Source organism: Cottoperca gobio, chromosome 6 (genome assembly GCF_900634415.1).
Source record: "Cottoperca gobio chromosome 6, fCotGob3.1, whole genome shotgun sequence".
Classification (NCBI taxonomy): Eukaryota; Metazoa; Chordata; class Actinopteri; order Perciformes; family Bovichtidae; genus Cottoperca; species Cottoperca gobio.
Window position 1 is genome coordinate 23,634,767 of NC_041360.1, and position 24,257 is coordinate 23,659,023.

Sequence of the window (24,257 nt, forward strand, 5' to 3'; positions counted from 1 at the left end):
TAAACAACATAGTACAAATACAACATGTGACAGAAATGATGTTGTGTTGAAAAAAGAGAAAGTTTGGATGAATCCAGGAAAATGTCAAAAAGGCTTCCCGGTGTCCAGCAGGACCAGGGCAGCAGGCGCAGCCACGATTCATGATCCTGACGTAAACTTTATCAGTGGCAACCTGCCACATGAGACACAGACACTCTGGGGATGATGCCCCGGATGATGAGTTAGTAACATACATTTACATAAATGCATTCAGATAGAGAGGGAGTAGAAGAGAGGGAGGGGAGGAGAGAGGGAAGAGAAGGAGGAGAGCAGGGAGGTGTCCCCCGGCAGTCTAAGCCTATAGCAGCATAACTAGGGGCTGATCCAGGGCAAGCCTGAGCCAGCCCTAACTATAAGCTTTATCAAAAAGGAAAGTCTTTAGCCTACTCTTAAATGTGGAGAGGGTGTCTGCCTCCCTGAACACAAACTGGAAGCTGGTTCCACTATATTATATTATAATACTTCTGTACTTTTATTTAAATAAGATTTTAAATGAGTATTTATACATCGTGGTATTGGAGTACTTCTTCATCACTGTCCTGTGCTAAAGTTAGCAGCATCGTGTTCTTCACTAAACAGCTTCATGTCCCTCAAACAGGGAAATAAATGTTCCCAGCGGACACCTGTTCAGTCTTCACTCATTACATTACGTTTACAACCCGCAGCTGTGAATGAAGCCCCTCATATGTTCAGACTCAGTATAGATAGGAGTGACCTTTAACCCACATCTTATTGTTTCAAAGGGAAGTTCACTCAGATGCTCGGCGGGATGCAAGCTGTGCATCCAGTTCTGGTGTGGAAGATATCAGCTGTGGCTCGACGCAGCACAAAGGAAATCAGTGGTGTTTGATTAGCAGCGCTCAATAACACAGATACTCATTGACCTGGTTTGTCTTCTCCGTGCAGACATTGATTTACTTTGTGATGGTTCTCAGATAAACTGTGTACGATGTGATCCGTGAATTATCATCAAGAACTGTGTTAAGTGTTGCTACAGCTAATATCTCTAAACACACACTCACAACAAAACCAGATAGGACTTCAGACAAACAGGTTTATTGTGTGTTTTGGAGTTAACGCTCCCTTAATGCTGTCTTTGTTTGGTTACATAGTTTTTTGTTTTGTCATTCACAAACGGTATAATCTTGTTGTTCTGGTTTCTTCCCACAGCTCAAAAACATTATAATCTGCATGTGTTTTCCCCGTGACCTGGGGAGTTTTACAGATGAAGATAAACAACATTGCAGTAAATCACGTACATATTGCATTTTTCTTGAGCTTCCAAAATTCAGTTGGAGCTCAGAACTTCCGTGTTGATCCATAATTAATTAATTTCCTGGGTTTTGTCCAGAAGAAGAAAATATTTTCTCTAATGACTCCTATCAGCAAAGGTCCTCAATGCTTTTTTGCCTTTTCATATATTGGTGATGTTTCATTATATTGTACAAGATATTTATATATATATATATATATATATATATATGTATATATATACACATTATATAAATATATATATCTATATACACATTATATATATATATATATATATATATATACACACATTATATAAATATATATATCTATATACACATTATATATATATATATATATATACACATTATATCAATATATATATATATATATATATATATATATATATATATATATATATATATATATATATATATCAGTACAGTACAATGTATAATTTAGTCAGCTGGAGGATGAAGTTACACCTGGTGTCCTCCAGAGGGACACAGAGTAATGCAGGAAATGTCCCAGATGTTCTGTAGGTTTTGTTGAGTCTTCTAAAGAGGCTCAACTTTAAGATCTCTGAATATAGAAGTAAAAACAAGCCTTTTCTAGAGCCTTTGACCATAACTCATGACCTTCTTCAGTTAAAGGAACTTGCCTAAGGTTTCATCTTTTGATCTAAATACTGAAATGTGTTCGCTTCGATAACAAAATCACAGAAATGTCCGGAAAAAGTAAGTGAACCTTGACCCCTGTGGTTTCAAGGTGAAGGATGAACGCTCTACTTTGAGGTTTGTCTCTGTCGTCTCGTGTATCCTCATCTGTATGTCACAAGATTAACATGCTGACTGAATCTCACCTTTATATTTAGTATTTATCACGTTTTAAATAATTGAGTATATATTTAAATAACTTCAACAATGAAAGTATTTTTGTTTCTTTGCTCTCTGAAACTCACCCGTGTCCCTCAGGTGATACATGTAGTATTTACATTTAGGAGCAGGACGGGTGAAGCTCCGTCAGGCCTGCGGGCTGTTACCAAATCACAAGCTCTGGTACGGAGCCATGCATTATTCACCCCACATTTACATAAGACACAATGGGGCGAGCAGTGCCAGACATGTGTACGGCTGAGCTGTGTGCACGGTGTGTGAGCATTCCTCTGAATTTCTGTGCCACCTGAGGTTTTTGCTGCTCTGCCAACGGATGTTGACGCAATATGGACGAGGGCAAAGACCCTCAGAGTCTTCACCGAATCCCTGAAAGCCTTGGTTACCCATTGCAGCACGAAGGGAGGGAGAGAGAGGGGGGACAGAGGGAGAGAGGGAGGGGGAGAGACTGCTAGATAAAGAAATATATTGTTTCTGTGCACATTTGTCTTGTTGCCCCTCTCTCTCTCTATCTGAAGGCTCTGTTTGCAGAGGGCTCCGAGCCAAACCAGGCTTTGTGGTATTGTTAAATAAACACAGGTTGGATTAGCCACAATTTACTTCAGAATTCCTTCACCATGATGAAATAGCATTGCGTAACACGATGCTCCAACACATCATGAGATAGATTTATATTGCAATCATTGCTTCTCTTTGTGGTAAATTGAATTTGGATAAAAAGGTTTGAACACATGAACTCCTTTTAGCTCGAAATGGTAATTTCAGTCTTCCTTCAGCAGCAACATGACTCAACATTACTACATGGTGCATGCACATAATCATTTGAAATGATTATTGTTGTGTGCTGCTTGCTTTGCCAGGTGCAGTAGGTGGAGTTGTGTCATGACTTAGTGTATGTGGTTGATAAGTAGATAGTTAAAAACTTCAGGATGCAATAATATCTTTATCACCAACCTCTGCTTTGATAAACTAACTGATACACACATATATCAGGTTCACACACACTCTTGAAGTCTTCTCAGTTTTACTGCTTTGAGGCCGGGATAAAAGTGGATTGTTGAGCCATGACACCAACCCTCACCCCACACACTGCTGTTATAACTCCACAGAGTGGGACTCTTTATGTAAACACATCTGGATCACAAAGACAAACTTCCCCTCTGACTGAGACCTTTCAGATGAACCCTGCTTAGACTGAATGTTGAACTGAATGTGAAACCTGTGTGATCAAGAGGAAAGGAAGGTTACAGCAGCAGGTCAGACCTGCGGATGTCGCCTCCTGCAGGTCGAAGCTGCAGTTGTCTTTGCATATAGCACCTACGTGCTGCGTGTCACACTTATTCCACCTGTTGGATAGAACTCATCCCTGAGCTCATCGTACCAAAGAGGTCCTGCACGCTGAAACATGGAGGTTGAGCTGAAAACGAAGCTGCTGTTAATATTTATATTTTATATTTAAAAAGGACAAATGTGAATTATTTCAATAAGCGCACTAACACGTAGACACTTCAACTCTTTAGCACCGAAGACAGAACTTAATAACACGTTAACACGTAGCCTGTAGGTGGCACAGCTTCTGAATTCAATTGTCAAAGTTCGGACAGGAAGTGCAGTTCCACAATTGAAGGTCGTAATGTTTTGGTGTAATTGAACAGCTGAGGTGGCACCAGGTGCTTCTGGGTAACCTTGTTTTGTAAAAAAGGAAAGCTGGGTTTCTTCAGTGTCACTTTATTTTCATCAGTCTCACCTTCCTGTCGTTTCTGATGCATTTCCTCTAAATGAGCCGCTGTAGGCTACAGCAGTAAAAAGAGTGTTATATTAAAATCCTAACACGTGTGTCTCTACTTCTTCAAGTGAGGTCGAGACCCCCCCAACATGTCCAGTAGGGTTGTACATGTCGGCATGAAAAATCAGGTTAATCTGTTTTAAATGATCATTCCTGTTTTCTGTCACGGATTTCTATTCAGCAGGAAATGGAAAATGTTTCAGGTCTCTAGCAAACACAGTGTGTGGGGGGGGGGGGCTAAGTTCTTCATCCTGAATCCTCGTCTATGTGTTTCTGTGTTTGCCTTCTCTTTGTTTTCTCTCGTGTCTCTGAGCTGCTGCACGCACGCACGCACGCACGCACGCACCTGTCCTGCAGGACTGTGGCTGCACACAAGAAGACAAACACAGCTGACATGTCAGAGAAATAAAAATGTCAACAAGATGTGAAACAGTGAAATGAAATGCATGAAATGACAAACGAAACATGATTGAAATATTATTGGGAGATTGTATTTTGTGAGTGTGAGGAAGTAAGGAAGCAGAGAGAACGCTAAAAGAGCGTTGAAGAGGGTGAATATTGGATTAACGTTCATCAGGTGGACACTTTACTAACCTCATAACTTTACAAGGTGATATGTCAGTGTTGTGTCTGCAGCTTGTTTCCACTGACCCCTAGTGGCCACAAAAATATTAAATTAATACAGCGTTAAGTATCTTTTATGCTTAAAAGCTGCAGTCTGTTATTTTCTGTGTGTTTTTCATACATATACAAATCATCACAGAACCGATACACATTAGTTTTATTAGTCATTACATGTTCCAGGCCCGTGTTTAAAATGTTCCGGTCTATTTAAAGCCTTCTATTTATTGTGAAGCATTGCTTTATTCTTAACAACATGCTATAATAAGTATAACTATTAAGAGACTCGCCCGTTTCTGCGTTCTCACCTTGTGTTTTACAGAACAGAGAGGCGGAGTGACGACGCAACAGTCCCGTCTTGAGCGTGCTCTGGTGAAGCAGCCTTAGCAGCACGTAGAGAAGTTGTCTCGCGTGTTGTGCATCATCTGATCGGCCTTTATAGAACCCACCGATCAAACTATTTATAACCCGTCGGAGCGTACAGGTGCAACCTGTAACTCTACCCAGCAGTGTTTGCTTTTAATCTCGATCACAGGGTGTGCCTTTATAACAATATAATAATTACTAATGCATATGTATGTGCTTTTGTTTGATCTGCAACATGTGTGTAAGTTCAGAATAGGACAGCAGGCACCTGAACACCACACACACACACACACACACACACACACGTATTAGCTTTGATTCAGTGATATCAGAACTTGGCTTGGAAAAGTCTCCACAGTTCTCTCTACTATGTGAGCACTTTATCTTTTCACACAAATACACTCCAAGTGTAAGAAAGGTCCCGCGGGCTTTCCGTGGTGAGGCTGTGTGTGCTGACCTCCACGCGCCCTTCAGCTCCTTCTGCCTTGTCAGGAGTTTCTCTTGTTGATGTTGAGGTGCCTCCAAACTATGTGCTGCCAACTGAAGCCAAACCAGGCGGAGCGGAGATCAAACGCATGCACACAAAAGCCACCAGATGAGAAAAATATGCTCGGCTCCGGTAAACTCAGAGGGTTTTAGATAAATGGCCAAATTGAGCCTGATAACACGGCGGTGCCTGCTGGAAACCGGGGGCTCGTTAAAAAATGGGAAATGTTTACATAACAAAGAAATCACAAAAAAAAGCCGTAAAGTTCAACATGAGTTAGTGTTGAAAAATGAATTCTTGTGTGTCCTTCTACTAACGTCCCGTGCTCCAGGCAGCCGGAGATGAAGAGCAGTGGGACGCATATCTACAGTCTTTCTGCTCTTCACACTGTGTTCCACCTCTTTTTGGAAATTACTGTTTTTGGCAAGGAAATTGCCGCCAACCGTGAACTTCACAACAACTCAGGTCAGCTGGTTTTGTTCCAAGTGTGGATTTTTCAAAATAACAGGTCTGCACGGATGTTGTCATTAGCACGCCACCACACGTCTCCTGGATGTGGAGACACTTAGGAAAACGAAATTCCAATGAGCTCAGACTTCCTGACGAGTGACTCAGAACACACTGCTCTTCTTTACCTTCACGAGCCGCTCAGGAAAACTGACAATAACATGTTTGCTGCGAGTAAACATTAAAGCTGTCGGAGAGTGATGTTTGATATTGGCTGTGTCACACACACACACACACACACACACACACACACACACACACACACACACGCACACACACACACACACACACACACACACACACACACACACGCACACGTCTTTATCTTCTATATAATTAGTATCACACTGTATTGTTCTTTTAAGGAAACTTCTTAGAAAGTATTAGGAAAGAATGGACAACTTAAGTGTTACCAATGTTTCATTGTCTGCATTTGATGTACTTTTGACCCTTATTTTAATTATAAATATTACATATAATTACATATTATTTTCATTATTTTATTATTAGGTATTGTGAAGATTACATTTCAAGTAAAGTTGACTTCTTTTCAGTATTTATTAAGGGCATTTTCCCCCTTCTGTGTATTTATTAGTAATAGTAATATGTAATAATAGTAATGTGGCAGTATATTAGGGGAGAGAGAGAGAGAGGGAAGTTCCCCATCCTCAAAATCAAACATTAAAATCCTATTTCCTGGATCTCAAAGACACCAGAACACCACATTACCATCAATAACCATCACCTCCATAGTAATGTGTATCGTGCAACTGTAAAATATCATTACACATGTTTCATGTGTCAGTAGTCACACATACACTATCAGGCTATAGTCAACACTAATGCCTAATAAAAGTTACAGTAAGTGCTGTAAAATAAGACTTTGCTCCAAAAGAGAGCCATTATTCTGTGTCCCACTGTGTGTCGTATTTATACACATGGGCTTACTACAATATCTGCAACTACATAAAGTGTCCAACAGAACGCAGGCTTTGGATGAGAATGAATGTGTGTGTAGAGTAATTAAAATCAAAGCTTTTCTAAATGAGTTAAAGTCTTTAATCTCTTAATGAACCTCTTCCCAGGTAAATCACATAAAGACTCTTTAAAGAAGTCAAAATCACAAAATAACTGTGAGTGCAGCTCCTCTCTGTTCTCACTGTAGTGATGCCTTTAAGTACTGACACAAAATATTGTTATTATGAACGACTCACATTAATAACCCCTAAAATATGACACGACAGGTGGGAGTCTCCACTGATATCCCAGTTGCGGAGACGTGATGATAAGGTTGTGAAATTGTGAAATTAAAAATGAAGTGTTCATTGCTTTACATTCATTAGAAAAAAAAATCAATACAAATATGACAAATACTGGGGGGAAATGTGTACCATTTATCTGAATTAAAAGTGGAAGAGCTGTGCAGTTTTAAACGTGGTAGTGAGGAAGAGGAATGTGCAAACGTCCACTGTATGAGGAAGAGTTTGTAGTGCACAGATATATACACAATATTAGTCATTATAATTCACTGAAATGTTACTTGTAATGTTTATGTTATGTTTATTCAATTACTTGTGTGTAATATCTCGGATTTCCGGGCTTCAGAGGGGTCCCTGAAGGCGGCGCCGGCCCTAGCGGCTCCCGGGAGACTCCATGGGGAGGGAAGGAGATGAAATAGGACTTCAGACCGGATCATGGCGGCGCCTCTCGGGCAGGACACCTTACCTGAGCACTGGTCTTACGGTGTCTGCAGGGACGGAAGGGTCTTCTTCATCAAGTGAGTGAGGAGAATGCGCGTTAACGCACCGTGTCTCCCGGTGTACCGGGAGTTACCGGGAGTCTGCTGCTGTTTCCTTCCCGGTGGTGTAACAGGTGTTTTTCTGCTTTCTCCCTGTGGCAGCGATGAGGCGCGGAACACTACCTGGCTCCATCCCCGCTCCTGTGAACCTGTAAACTCCGGACACATGATCCGCTCAGGTAGCTTCAGCTAAGCTAGTTCCTCCGGGGGGGGGGGGGGGTTGTTTGCACCTGTGTTCATGTTCACTTTACCGGGTTTATCTCCGCTGCTAACTTCGGTGCTCATGTCGGGGCCCAGCCCGAGGCGGAGGAAACTTTCAGGTGTCACAAACAAGTGTGTCGTGTGGTTTTATTTCAGACCTTCCTCGGGGGTGGGAGGAAGGTTTCACGACGGACGGGGCCAGTTACTTCATAAAGTAAGTGCTGTTGATGTCTCTACGGTCACCTGCGCATTGCTTAAAGTTCCCGTGCAGCTTAACTAACATGGCTCCTGCCTAATTACCGCAGTGAGCACGGGCTGGATTTAAATGGGGAGTGACTGGGACTTACCTGATGACCCTGTAATGACCCCCCCCACCCCCACCCACTATGTGTTTCTCATGTTTCGGCTGCAGGTGTGTTTTTCGCGCAGTCATTTCTTGCATTAATGCAAAGTGTGGGGGTGCTCTTTGAGCTCACGTGCAGGAGATTAATGTGTGATGCTGACATGAATAAGTACTCAGGTGTTGTAGCAGGTAGCATACTGTGTTGCATTTAACATTTACTTCAGTAAATACAAAAGTTATTCGCATCAAAGTACCAAAATATTTATAGCACTTTGAGTTTTCTTTACTTAAATGAAAAGTGCGCTTATAAATACAATTTATTATTAATATTATTATTATTATTATATTTACAAAAAATAATATTAATATTATTATTATTATTAATTATATTATTTTATTATTATTATTATTATTATTATTATTATTATTATTATTATTATTATTATTATAAAATGCATTTATGTTTACATCACTTTAATGTTGTGGTGTTTTAGTCTTATAACAGTAATATTACAGAGTTACAAAACACATAACAAACTCATTCTGGTGGACAAACTTTTTAATGGTGGATCTGTTTCCCCAAAAAGACTGTCGCCATTTCTTTAAGGTGAAACGCTGAGGAAAGCCTGGACTGCAACACGTGTGTTTCCTCTGCTGCTGTGCATTATTACAAGTATTTAATACTTCCTGTTTGTGGCCAAAGTTACATGATGCTCTGAAAGCTTTTATTTTCTTTTTCTTTAATTGTTCTCCACTCTGCAAGGATTAATTGTGTTTAATTGTATTTATCAGACATTTGTCCTCGACAGTAGCTTTATTATATACACTATATACACAGTTTGTGCTGTTAAAACAGTTTCAACAAAAGCTACACGTTGCACGATATGTTTCACAGTGTCTGTATTGGTTTGCATTAGTTACAGCGAGGCTTCGCTTATGAACTGAGTGCATATAGCTGTCAAACTATCGCAAGAGTGTTTATCACGATGTGAAATGTGGTGACGTTCAGTCCATCCGCTGCTGCTGAACATGCTGAAATATATTTCTGTGAAGAAGTTTTCTTAAGTAAACTCAAAGAAGCCCTTTTGTCTTTGACCTTTTATGTTTTACATCAGTGAAGAAAACGATGAATCATCTTCGTTATCGCTGCGTTGGGAATACAGTGTGAAGGCAGTGTCATGCTTTTATATGTCTTGGCTTATTGTCAGCTATAGTTTGAAGAATAGACAAAACGTACGTATTTTATACAGTGTGGACTCGAGGCGCAGATCAAGCAGGAGGGACGGTTGCGTTAAGCAAATAATGCAGCGCTGCAGACAACAACGACTTGTTAAGCTCTTGAATAACAAGTTTTAGGGTTATTTTGACCTTGAATTTGTCGTCCTGACTTTGGACTTGACTCTGGACTTTGAAAAAACAATGACTCAGTCCCACCTCTGACAACAGGAAGTATTTAATTGTTTTACGGTGGATTATTTGGCTCATATTTACGACCATACATTATTATGTATCTCTTAAGATACTAGAAAACGCTGTACAACAACAACAAAAAGATTTCCTGCTTTTCTCTCGTTTTATATCCTATGAAACTGAATCTTTGGGTTTTGCAAAACATCCACCTTTTGACCTTGAGAAACCTTTGTCAGCAGATGAATTGATAATGAAAAGAGTTGTTAGTTGCAGCCCTGCTCGCAGCAAAGAGGAAACATCCTCTCAGTTGAATGTTTTTTAGGATGAATTCGGATTGCATACCTCAACATACCTTCCTGGCATTCATGCTCTCTGTGTGTGTGGGTTTGTTTGTTAGACTCCTTGGTGGATAATTGATTTCCCCAGTTGTTGAATATTCATATAAAGACCACACTTGTCCTAAAGCGTCTGTGAGACGGAGTGTAAGTTAGATTTGTCGACTCAGTTGGTCAATAATGTAGCTGTTTTGAGGTCTTATAATCGCCTTTTAAATTGCCCTCAGCGGGATTTAGTGTTTATGACTAGTGCTGAGCTGTTCTGCTGACAGAGATTGACGTGTCACTGCAGATAACAGTGGGCAAAGGTCATTCATGTTGCTGCTAATTGCAATTGCTTCGGCACAAACAAAGTAGTCTTTTTGGTGAAAGCTGTTTTAGATTTTGAGTAAATGCTGTCGGAACTCAGGCTTATTGCAGAATATCTTGTTGTGTCAGACGTTGATTAAAATTCATCAGAATCAGTCCTGATGTGCTGTTTTGCAGTAATGTGTGACTCACACTTATGTGTGTGTGTGTGTGTGTGTGTGTCTTTTGGCCGGCACTCTCTAAAAACACATCTGAATGGAGTCATTGAAAATTGCATTAAACTGGCAATTACTGTGTTTTTTTTTAATTTGTGGTTTTAAATGAAACCTTTTATTTATGTGACACTTTCTCTTGTTTAGCTTTAACATTTAACACAAACAGTCAGTATTTTAATTGGCTATCAAGCTGTAAGCAGGCAGTTGATGGTGTGTCACTTAATGTGTTTGTTTGGCTGGAAAGCATCTGAATTTTCCCCATAATGTATTCATTTCAGCCATGATGCTTTAAAGGTGGAACAACTGCAGGTGATAAGCTTGTGAGACAATCTCCTACTAAACCGAATGTTGTTGTAGAGTCCATCCTGGTAATCCACTGTGATATCAAGGAATGTTTTTTTATTCCTGACCTCAGTATGACATGTAACACTATCACAGCTACTATTGCTCTTTAATGGTGTGTTCAAAGAAAATCCTCACTTTCAAGCTTATGTGTACTTTGCCAACCTTTGACCATTGCCAACAAAACAGAGGCACAGTGAACCTTTCAGTTCTGTAGGACAGAGACTCTACATCTTGCAGTAAAAGCTGTGCACTACCAAAATAATTAAGTGATCAGTAAATCAATTGATTGATGGCAGAATAACAATTCAAGACATTGATTAGGGAAAAATGCTAAACATTTACAGGTTCAAGCTTCTCAAATGTAAGGATTCCCTGCTTTTTTCTGTTTTTATATCTCTGTAAATCAAATATATTTTAGTTTGAACTTCAACTAATGATATTTTCATTATCGATTATTTGATTAATTTAATTTAAGTGGGTTTATTCTACAACAACAACACTTTAAATGACACTGCAGCTCAAAGACAACACAGTGTAGCTTACTGTTAGCCTGCAACTCAAAGACAACACAACGTAGCTTACTGTTAGCCTGCAGGTCACAGACAACACAACGTAGCTTACTGTTAGCCTGCAGCTCAAAGACAACACAACGTAGCTTACTGTTAGCCTGCAGGTCACAGACAACACAACGTAGCTTACTGTTAGCCTGCAGCTCAAAGACAACACAGTGTAGCTTACTGTTAGCCTGCAACTCAAAGACAACACAACGTAGCTTACTGTTAGCCTGCAGCTCACAGACAACACAACGTAGCTTACTGTTAGCCTGCAGCTCAAGGACAACACAACGTAGCTTACTGTTAGCCTGCAGCTCAAAGACAACACAACGTAGCTTACTGTTAGCCTGCAGCTCAAGGACAACACAACGTAGCTTACTGTTAGCCTGCAGCTCAAAGACCACACAACGTAGCTTACTGTTAGCCTGCAGCTCACAGACAACACAACGTAGCTTACTGTTAGCCTGCAGCTCAAGGACAACACAACGTAGCTTACTGTTAGCCTGCAGCTCACAGACAACACAACGTAGCTTACTGTTAGCCTGCAGCTCAAGGACAACACAACGTAGCTTACTGTTAGCCTGCAGCTCACAGACAACACAACGTAGCTTACTGTTAGCCTGCAGCTCAAGGACAACACAACGTAGCTTAATGTTATCCTGCAGCTCAAAGACAACACAACATAGCTTACTGTTAGCTTGCAGCTCAAAGACAACACAACATAGCTTACTGTTAGCCTGCAGCTCAAACACAACACAGTGTAGCCTACTGTTAGCCTGCAGCTCAAAGACAACACAACGTAGCTTACTGTTAGCCTGCAGCTCAAAGACAACACAACGTAGCTTACTGTTAGCCTGCAGCTCAAAGACAACACAACGTAGCTTACTGTTAGCCTGCAGCTCAAAGACAACACAGCGTCGACATCGTTTTGCCTTCCCTGTAAGTTATGCAAACATGTTGTTGACAGAAAAACTACAGATCAGGCTGTGGTGGATTTTTGCAGGTGAGGAAACTCCAACTGTTGTTGTGGCTTTTCTTTCTGTTTGAGTGTAGATTACAGTTTGTTCCCTGGTGAAATAAATTATTGTTATTACTTTTTATATAAATTATTTAAATTTGACCCTATGGCCTCAGTGTAGTGCATTCTCAGAAAGATATGGTGGATATATCATAATACCATGCAGCCTATCTTTTGAAATGTGAATAACATGTTTACTAATCCAGACTCGGACAATAGCGTAGTCGCTAGTGCTGGAATAAAATGTTTAAATCGAATTATGACTTTTAAAATGAAAAGTCAAATCGAATTGTGGATCAGAATCGTGACACCTCCATCTGTAAAACTTCAGGTGTGTAAGGAAAACGTCTGCATTGAGAAGGGACAAACACTCTTTTCCTTTGAGTGGGACATTTGTTTATTTTCTCTCTCTGTGTCCGAACTTTTAATTGACTTACGAATGGTATTTCTTGAACAAAAATAATATGGTGAAGTAATAACAACTTTGAAATCCAATATCCTATTGGAGGGGGACTATTTATCTAGAGGCCATGTTTATGTAACCGCCCCCCAGGGCTCCACCACTGTCTGATCTCTTCTATCCGAAAAATGTTTTTCATGTTTTTATTACTAGCGAAAAGAACAACACGGCTCCCTCTGTGTCTCTGCAAGTTTTTCATTGTCTTCGGATGCTCTCTGATTTCTTGGCATCAGCTTATTCTGAGAAAATAAGTTTCCTTCGTACCTCTGAAACGGGACAGTATCTGTCTGTTAATGATGTGTTTTACAGTGGATTGCTTTTATCATTTGTAATGCCGTTAACAGAAGGTCCTCTGTGGCCAGAACAAACACAGCACATCCAAGTCAGGGGCCCTCAGAAAACTGCATCATCTCTTAATACCGGAGGAATATCTTTTGCCGACCACTTGAAGGAGGACATCTTCTTGTTAGGGCCGCAACTAATAATTGCTTTATATTATTAATTATTAATGTTTTTCCCCCAGTAATTGAGTATTCTGTTCATATAGTGTGTGTGTGTGTGTGTGTGTGTGTGTGTATATATATATATATATATATATATATATATATATATATATATATATAAACACACACACACACACTTTTTTTTAATATATTCTTTCTTTCTTTTAGATATAAACACACACACATATATATATATATATATATATATATATATATATATATATATATATAAAAACACACACACACACACTTTCTTTTTTTTTTATATTCTTTCTTTCGTTTAGATATACACACACATATATATATATATATATATATATATATACATTTGTGTATATTTCTCTCTTTCCCCATATATATATATATATATATATATATATATATATATATATATATATATATATATATATATATATATATATATAGATCTTTCTTATTCTTTGTTTTGAGGTAAAATATGTTTTTATATCTGGAGTGTTCATCAAAAATGCATCCGCCAAGACACACACATTGGCAAAAGGGATGGTGGTCATGAGGCCAGAGAGAGGTTGAGTGGATCAATTTACCCCCCCCCCCCCGAGAATAATAACTCCGGCCCTTAGCGCTCTGAACATGTGGCCCCCTGAACAACACAGTTGAAGATCACTGATCTGTGGTGTCTGAACTTTCAGACTTTCTTCCAAACCTTGAGCTACACATCTAATGAGTCTTTCACTTTTTTGAGGCCATGTCATTTTAAATTTTCATGGCAGCTTTTGCACTCATGATGCGTACACTGTGGCGGTGCTACCGTAAACTCGTGCACAGACTCTTTTCGAAACCCAAGAAGCAGCGGCACAAACTCATCCTGGACGGGCAGTAAAAATAATAATGGAATGTTTTTAAGTGGAGGTAGTTTTATTATTTTGCGACGTGCATGTGTACATTTTGAAAAGCACATTCTATTTCTGCATCTGCCAGTGTGCCATCACGATAACGGGCTTAATGATATGTTAAATCCACTGCAGGAGAGACTTCTCTTTGCAATTAGGTGGAAGAAATGTGCTTGAGTTGCCAATCGGCCAAAATGAGTTTGAAAATATTGTGAAAAACCTGCAGAGTTTAAGGTGACTTTTTTAAAATTGCTTTTTTTTTGTCTGACAGTCAAAAACCCAAAATATATTCAGTTCATATGAAGCTTGTTTTCCATCCAATTGTTTTTATGCATTTTCAATTTGTGCATAAAAGAATGTGCTGGAAGTTGTAACACCTTCACATCATATTGTCCACATGGTTCTATACTGGGCCTTGTGCAACACTAAACACGGATTGGAAATGCACATTCATTCACATTTTCTCCTGGAGATATAATTTGCACCACATTTGGATGTAAACCTGACTTGAGAAAATCAGCAAAATGTCACATTTGATTAGCTGGAACCAGTAAATGTTGACATCCTTTGCTTAATAAATGACTTGAATGAATAATAGATGATCATTTCTGCGATACTTCCAGATAACGAGAACGTGAGAAAGCCTCTTTAACTAACCCTAAGGACATTTGCACCTAAATGTTGCATTTGTTTTCATCTTAATGACCACAACCTACCATCTCAATATGCCATGTTGGTGTCATTTTGAGACTCCCCCAACTGTTGATGAGCTCATTGTGGACGCAGCAGCATCCGTCACTTGTTTCTCTGCCTCTGGCTGTTTCCCGCTTACTGCCTGTCCCCGACGTTCACACAGTTGTTCTTTGCCTGGGCTTGCTGTAATACTCCCCCATTATGTCCCCCCGTGGACAAGTGGGACGTCAGTATGAGTTTAGTTTGTGTGACGACTTCCACCTCCGCCGAGCTGAACCCACTCTCTCATACCTCTCTTCAGATGTATCACTCAGCGTGCGTAAGACTTTTGTCTCTCTCTGACTTGCTCACACTCGTACCTACGCACATGCAAACAGACATGAGCTGTGATTCTCTCTTAACCCAGAGGGGCCTCCAGATGGGTCTTCCTCCTCCCTATCCTGCAGTCACTCCCAGCAGGGGGCTCCTGGTGCAGGGGGGGGGGGGGGGAGCAGAGCCGATCAGATCCAAGGACGGATAAAGTACTACTGGCTTCTCACACACACACACACACACACAGAGTGAGAGACTGAGATGTCAGTGATGTCTGTTGGCAGTAGAAGACAGCTGGTTCAGTCCTGGAGCTCTTTAGTCATCGTCCTGTAATCTAGGTGTGAGAAACATGGTCTCGACTCGACTTTCTGTAACCGTAGTTACTATTTCCTTTTACAGTCGATCAGATGTCACTTTGTTGTTGTGCTGCTGAGACGTTTAGTCAACTGACAAGTGGAGAAATGGTCAAGAATCTTAATAACCGGATAATAGTTTAGCAAAAATACCAAACATTCTTTCAGCTTCTGAGATGTGAAGGTTTGCTGCTTCTCTCTGTTTGTATCATTGAAAAGTGAATATTCTTCGGTCAACTCAGGATCAGAGGTTACCAAATTATTGCTTGATAAAGTTCTGAAAGTTTTTTTTTATATCCAACATCGCGAGCATACAAGATAAATCGGCCCATTTGTAAGAAAAACTAACTTTTACTTTAATTTATAGAATCTAAAGAAAGTGCGTCGATGAAATGATCTCTGATTCTTTAACACAAACGTAGATGGTATTCTTCCTCCTATCCGCTCGCAGTGAACGACCGTCACACCGAGTGACTCGGAGGTTTGCGGAGATGATGCTCTTGGCAGAAGCAGTTATTAGATGTGCAGTGATTTGAGCTCCGCATGATTGGCAGCGTAAGCACAATGATAGTATCAGGAAGCCGTGACAAAGAGGCTTATCTCAAAGAAGCTTACGGTAATGTCAGGACTATGGCCTTGCAAGACTTAAACCCCACAAGGTTCTGTGTTACACTGACTGCAGATACCATCAAGACCACTGCAGGGTTTTATGTCCTGTAGTGTTTTTGTAAACGGTTTGCTGAGCGGGTGGTTGCCCAGCATCAACGTAGTCTTTGTTAAAAAAAGACATTTCCATTATTGTTTTAATAAATGCAGCAGCTGCTTGTCACTGTTTCTTAGTGCATAGTTGGATAACCTTGAATTACTTTTTACTTTCATATTCCTGTTTCTCTGAAATAATGCCGGCGGATGTGAGCTGGTTGACGTATTATCGGCTATTCATTTCTCAAATGTTGATGTTTGAGGTGTCTTCTGAGGAAAAGAACTGTGAATGGATCTTAATATAGATGAAGGCCGTGCTGCACTACAGAGAATCCACCTGAATTGCTGCGTTTGAGGTCATTCGCTCACACAGAAAGGGAAACTTCATGCGAAAGGTTCTCAGGAAACAAAAGTTGTTTTTCAATTTTTGACGGAAAATAGTTGCTAATAAAACCCGATGGCTCGTATTAAAGGCGTAACATAGGGTTGGTTTGTGCTCGCCGTCTAACTCTCTTTGTCCTCGGATGAAAAAGAGGCTTTGTTTTGCCGCGGAGCCGTGGCTAAACCAAAGAACCAACAGTTCCCTGGCAGACAAATAAAGGCTGGAAGAGAATAACACAATAGCTCTCCTGTTGTTTTCATTGGTTGAAGGTGCTAACCAGTTTCTGTTTGCTTTCAGAGCAGCAGGAAAGTTAGAGATTATTTCTGGTAAATGTCAGCCCAAGGACAGCGCTCATATCCAATGCTGTCTTCACTGGCTGTCTTCCACTCTTAATGATATTCCCTCCAGATATTTGCTTCCAACACCTGCTTCTCTATTAAAGGCTCACTTCAGCCACATATGCCACAATTATATTTAAGTGTTTTCTTTAACATGCTTTTGCCTCTTTGACTGCCATTTAGCAGACTTTCGATCATGAGGGTAAATGAGTAACTTCTAGACGTGATGGAGGTAAATTCTTTCCCCTCGCTGTCCTGGCTTCAGTCCACACATCTCGAAGCGTAACGGAAACAATGCCAGAAATGTGACTCGATTAGAGCTTGAAGGTTGTCAGCTGTTGCATCGCTGCAATGCCAGGTACACTTAATGAAAATCACTTCGGATGTTTTGGCACATTGAGGAATCTGGCTGTGTATCGATGCCGTTGTTTCTGTTTTGGCTTCATGGAAAAGTTTCTCCACACTTTGTTCTGCATGCAGCCAGAAGAATAAACTCTCTGCAGGAATGTCTGCTCTTGAGTGGATATGTGATGTTTGTTCACCGCCGAAGGTGAGAGAGAAAGTAGAAGTTTTTGCAGGATGAGGGTGTTTTTTTTGTAGTGAATGACTTTGGAGATGAGATGAGTAGATATTCATCACATCTACGAAGCTTCCCAAGAGATAGCGTCTGCTGAGGCAGCGTCTCCTTCACTTTCTCGTTCCCTCTTTCCCTCCCTCGATGTGAAAAGCTGATTTTGCTCAGTCATGTTCCTTCACTCTTCCTCTCCTGTTTTATGTTTCTTGCCGCGCCGTCACCTCTCAACCTCTACTCCATTATTCATTTGTTTTTCTGTTTCTGTCTGAGAGGTCAGGAGAACGTGAGACGGTTGGAGAGTTCTTCCTCCGGATCCGTTCAGAAAGCCACAACTTAAGGTGCTGAGCTTCAAAACAAATCCATCAAACTAAAACAGGTTGCACAACCCTTCTCTAGCACGGCATGCTTTATTACCTGCCGTGGCAGCGACGCCGGTATTGTTTTCACCTTGTGAGTCTGTCTGTGTGTCATCATGGCACAAAGTCTTCCCGTAGACTGTCGGGGGAACTCCCACAGAGGAGCTTTAGAGTACTTTGCCAGGTGTTTATATATCTGTGGACAGCGTCACAACCATGCACGATGCAGTCACGTACCTTTTACAGGTGTGTAGACGATGATGATGAGGATGAGGATGAGGAAGGGGACAATGACTTACCATTTTTACGCCCTTGGTCTGATTTGAGTTCCTGCTGGTCTGATGCTCTCTGGTTCTTCAGATGTGTTTGGCGACCTTGCGGCAATGATGAAGGCCGGAGTTCTGCCGAAAACACGAAGAAGAGTTTTGTGTCACCTGAAGACATCCTGGTGAACGTCTGACTAAACGAAAAAACAATCTACTGAGATGTTCTATTGGGACACGTCCCTCCCTCTTGTCTTCATCTTCCTCTCCTCACACTGTTATAGAGACAAAGATGACTCTGGGGTCATTTCAGCTCGTGTGTGTGTGAGATATCACCTTTTTTGAAGTAAGTCTTAAAATGGATGTCTTGAATATTTAACCTTGCCCAGAGGCTGCAGTATTAATCCACAGATTCTCACTGAGGATCTGAGAACAGTGCAGATCTGTCGGGCTGAAGTGGTTCATCGTGATGCTTCGTGGGAATATGAAGGAATCCTAAGCGTAGACGAAGCAGAGCAGCAGACTGCATGTGAAAGTGTTGTGCAGCGATCTGTTTGCTCTCTTTCGACGAACAAACGGATAGATAGAGTTGTTTGGCACGAGACAAATAACCACTCGCGTCCGAAAAGGCTAATCAGAAAATAATTAAGAGCCCTCGAGCATCATCCGAGGAATGCATGATTAAAAAGAAACGCTGAGAAATGATTTATGTTCATGTGAACGGGTTCAAAATGTCAACAGTGAGTGGACTGTGGCAGCCCTGCTGTGATCATCTTGTCCTGAACACGCGTGTCCTCCTCACTCGTCCCTCTTTGAGTTCAAATTCTGAGTGAAAGAAATTCTTTCTCTCGTTTGTTTTTAACAAATTGAAAAAGATATTCAACATAAAATATTAGGGAGAGTCAAACTTCTGTAGACAAGTTGTTCTTCGAATAAATGTCACAGCTGCTCGTCCATACAAAGGGAAGCTTCTCACTCGCATACCATTTATCAAAATGTCAACCACATCGAGCAGAAAATGCAGATTTGTATATTTCTCTTGATAGACGGGGAACAGCTGCACTTCTTTCCTCTAACTTTACTTTACCAACTGTTATTTTACATTTCAGAGCACATGAACCACTCACTGCTTCCTGTATAAGCATTCTTAAAATGTGTTTGAGTTTAGCGAGTCAGTGTCTTCATTTTCCTGTGGCTGACGGGACACGATGAGAGATGAACACATCGGCATCAATACATCACTCTGCATACGTCGAGGCCAAAGTTGCAACTCAATCGTTCTTCTCAGCAGAAGAATACGATGTAAACGACGGGTCCGGACCACAGGTTGGGTCGGACACCTCTTCTTCTCGCTGCCTTGTATTCTTTTTTTTATCCTCCGTCCTTTTTAATTGTTCCCTGGTTCAATTTATCTGGTTCTCCAAATATCAGATGTGAACACAAGTCACACTATGAGCGATGACCACGAGGCTCACAGTTCATGTGTCAGTAAACGCACCAACATGATCTGTGCAGTGAAGGCTGCACAGCCTCGTGTGGTCAGTTCTTAAAACCACAACATGGGCAGTGAAAGGGTCGTCGCACAGGATCCCTAAATGTTCTATACAACACAGGATCAAACACTTTGCAAAATCCATTTAGTAAAGTAGAGAGTAGAGTAGAGAATGATTCATTAATTGTTAATAAATAATTAGATGCATCAAATGCAAATGTTTTTCTCTGTTTTATATCATATTAAACGATTTCATAGACGATGAATCGAGGAAATAAATGGCACTTTAAGTGATAATGAAAATAATCGTTAGTTACAGTCCTAAAGCAAAGTGTAATTTAATTTAATGTGTGCAACTAATATTCTCCATCACAGGTATGGCAGCACACAATATATTTATATAAACGACTAACTTCAGATATGGAAAAATGTGAATGGAAACATGGACCGAAGGCTCGCTGCACTCGTTGAATTTCTCCATCGCCCACACATCTCTGCAGCGTAGGCCCAGCCCTGTCTCTGCATGACTGTTGTCTGTGCACCATGAGAACATCTTGGGATTGGAAAGTGCGCGGGGGGTGGGGGGGGGGGGGTCCCATCTGTGTTCAACACTGAGCAAAGGAGGACAGACACAAAGGAGGGATTGAAGGACACCGATGCAAACGGCGAGTGAGGGAAACAACAAGATGGTTGATACAATGTTGTGGCTCTTAAAAATGTGGCTGCTCGTGGGAGACAGTAACACTTCTGTCAGTGTAAGGAGGAGGGCCAGGCTGCGAGGGCCAGGCCACCAAAACATTAGCGATGCAGCTCGTAGAGAGATCATGTGAGGAGCACTGGGGAGGTCGGAGACCGAGAGGACCAGAGCAACAAGGAGGGTGATACCGGATGGGACAGTGACGAGCAATGGACCGAGAGGAGAGCGCGAAGAGAAAAGTTTGCACGCCTGAAACCGTGGAAGAGAAAGCTTCAACATGTCTTTAGCGATCTGATTCGTTCTTGTCCTTCTCAGTGACTTTATTGGGATTCTCTCAAACAGCGGTGCGAGAGGACGGCAGTGCGAGGCTGCAGGACACGAGAGATCCGGGGGAAAGGAGCTAAATCAAGACGAGACTACGAGTGAGGTTTCAGAGAGATAAAGTCTCTAATCACACAGCAAAGAGATTCCTTTATCGTGGCAGGATGGGGACCTGCTGCAGCCGCGACCCCACGCGGGAGGCTGGTCACGAGCTGGTTCCCATCAAACGCCACACGGCCTGGCCAACGACGGCCAAGGTGGTCACCAACCTCGGTGATCATGAATTCTCCACGTGGGATCTGACGTGTGACACGAGGTAAGGCCGTCATGAAATGCTACATCTTAACACGGCCGAGCGTTCACCTCTCTGGAGGCGTAGTGTCTGTTTGATCCCGTGAAGAGATTCTTTATGGTGGCAGGATTTATTCCCCCCGCGCCGTGCCTGAGGGGCACGAAGTGGATAACAGCTCGTTAGCTTCTTTTTCTTTCGGGAGAAACACAGCTCCCTTCGGTACAGTACATCATCTTGCTGGCACATCATAAAACAAGTTGTGTGTGGCGTAGTTTGTCAGCTGGGATTGTAACGGGACATAAAAGCACACACACACACACACACACACACACACACACACACACACACACACACACACACACACACACACACACACACACACACACACACACACACCCTAGCTGAATGCAAACATAAGATTAATTCAGCTTGACAAGAGGCGTATGACAGCTTTACTGGCACGCTCGGCACTTTCCTCGGCCTCACAAGGTGGATTGCCTCCTGCTGTGGGACGCTGGTAAGGCTGAGGGAACAGCGGTGACAGAGGAGGACGGATTGTCCTAGAAACTGCTGCTACATTATTCTCCCACTGTCTTGAAGAAACTGTTGGGAATGTATGACTACATTTAGACGGGGCCTGTCATCAGATTGGCACAACCCCAAAGTATCTGTTCAAGGGATGTTTTCGATGCTTTGGTGCCGAAACGGAAGCTTTTCTTAAAGATACATGTTGCTGTGTTCACATGTTTATATATATTATAATATATATAATATATATATATATATAAATACTATATATTATATATATCTATATTATATGTATGTATATATATATATGTATTATATCATGTATATATTTATGTCCTATATATCTCTGTATATCTGTACTATGTCTCATCGCTCTGTTCTCTCTTATCTGTCTCTATATCTTATGTATCTATCTCTGTATATTATGTCTCTGTCTCTATGTCTCCTCTCCCTACTCTCTGTCTCTCTCTCGGTCTATCTCTTTCTCTGTCTCTCTGTCTCTTCTGTCTCGTATCTCATGTCTATCTCTCTCTCTCTCCTGTGTCTCTCTCTGTTCTTCTCTCTCTCTCTCTAGCTCTCTCTCTCGCCTATACTCTCTCTCTGTGGTGTGTCCTTGTGTCTCTGTCTGTCCTTCTCTGTCTCTCATCTCTGTATCTCTCCCACAGATCTCTGTTGTGTATATCTATGTGTATCTATATCTCTATCTCTCTATCTATATCTATATAATATCTCTCTCTGTTCTCTCTCTCTCTCTGTCTCGCTCTATCTCTCTCTCTCTCTGTGTCTCTCTCTCTCTCTGTCTGTCTCTCTCTCTCTATCTCTCTAGTGTCTCTCATCTCTCTCTCTCTATCTCTCTCTTCTCTCTCTGTATCTCTCTGTGTGTATCTCTCTGTATGTGTCTCTCTCTCTCTCTCTCTGTGTCTCTCTCTCTCTCTCTCTCTCTCTGTGTCTCTCTCTCTGTCTCTCTCCTCTCTGTCTTCTGTCTCTCTCTCGTGTCTCTCTCTCTGTGTCTCCTCTTGTGTTTCTCCTCTCTCTCTGTGTCTCCTGTGTCTCTTCTCTCTTTTGTCTCGTCTGTCTCTCTCTCTGTGTGTCTCTCTCTCTTCCCTCTCTCTCTCTCTAGCCCTCCCTCTCTCCCTCTCCTCTCTCTCTCTCTATCCTCTCTCTCTCTCTCTATCTCTCTATCTGTCTGTCTTTCTTCTGTATGTCTGTCTCTCTCTCTCTCTCTCTCTCTACTGTCTGTCTGTTGTCTTTTCTCTCTTTCTCTCTCTCTCTCTCTCTCTCTCTTCTCTCCTGTCTCTGTCTCCTCTGTCTGTCTCTCTCTCTCTTTATATGTATGTCCCTATATATATATGTATATGTGTATATATTATTATATGTATATGTGTATCTGTATATATATTGTCTTGTCTCTTTAATATATATGTAATGTCTGTCTGTCCTCCTCTCTCTCTCTCTCTCTCTCTCTCCTATCTCTCTCTCTCTCTCTCTCGTGTTGTGTGTCTGTGTTGTGTTCGTCTGTCTCCTGTGTGTGTCTCTGTTTCTCTGTCTGTCTCTATGTATCTCTCTCTCTGTCTCTATATCTCTAGTGTTATCTATGTTATCTATCCCACAGATTATATGTGGTGTCTATATATGTGTATTATCTCTCTTATATCTCTCTCTCTCTCTTCTCTCTCTATCTCTATCTCTGTATATGTGTCTATATATCTCTATTCTATCTCTCTCCTCTATGTCTCTCTATATCTCCCCCTATCTCTCCATCATATATCTATCTATCTATTACCCCCTCTATATATCTCTCTCTATCTCTCTATCTCCACATCTCTCTCTATCTCTCTGTCTCTCTCTCTATCTCTATCTATCTCTATGTGTCTCTCTCTATCCTATCTATATATATCTATTTGTATATATATCTATATCTCTCTATCTCTCTATTTTATATATATGTGTCATATATATATAGTATCTGTATATTCTCTATATGTTTGTATCTGTATCTCTATCTCTGTCTCTGTCTCTATATATATATATATATGTCTATGTTCTCTGTATCTTGTCTATCTATGTCTCTGTGTCTATATATTCTCTCTTCTATATATTCTCTCTATATATATATATCTCTTTAATATATCTCTATTTCTCTTATCTCTCTCTTCTGTCTATATATTCTATATCTGTCTCTTTTTCTCTATCTCTTTTCCAGTGCTATTTGTATATAATATCTGTCTGTATATCTCTATTGTATATATATATCTTATCTATCTATCTATATGTTTATCTCTAGATATGTCTATTTTTGTGTCTATGTCTATGTTCTTTCTTCTATTTTACTAACCTGTCTATATATTTATATTTCTGTTATATATCGTTTCTATGTCTTTCATATCTATCTATGTCTACTTTATTTCCTATCTATTGTATATGTCTGTATGTATGTCTGTATGTATGTATGTATATATATCTATATATATATCTACACACCACCCATATATCTGTAATATTCTATCACACACATATATATCTATATTATATATATATAATCTTTGTGTATATATATAGTATATATTAGAATTTATATATATATATATCACACACAATAATATATATTTGTGTATATATATGTATGTATATATATATATCT

At 40.7% G+C, this 24,257-nt stretch overlaps 1 protein-coding gene across 15 annotated transcripts in view; it reads left to right on the forward strand.

Annotated features, from left to right (window-relative positions):
* Positions 1 to 7,575: 7,575 nt before the first annotated feature.
* The window catches only part of LOC115010243 (pleckstrin homology domain-containing family A member 7-like), a 103,566-nt gene continuing 86,884 nt past the window's right edge, over positions 7,576 to 24,257 (forward strand). For 4 of the 15 annotated variants that reach the window (XM_029434754.1, XM_029434757.1, XM_029434764.1 and 1 more), the window contains exons 1-2: positions 7,603 to 7,927; positions 8,106 to 8,163. In XM_029434754.1, the coding sequence (XP_029290614.1) occupies positions 7,741 to 7,927; positions 8,106 to 8,163 (245 nt within the window). In that variant the 5' untranslated portion in view covers positions 7,603 to 7,740. Of the gene's footprint in view, positions 7,928 to 8,105; positions 8,164 to 20,411; positions 21,113 to 24,257 lie in introns of those variants that run through there. The other 11 variants (XM_029434753.1, XM_029434760.1, XM_029434756.1 and 8 more) reach the window with 6 other exon arrangements.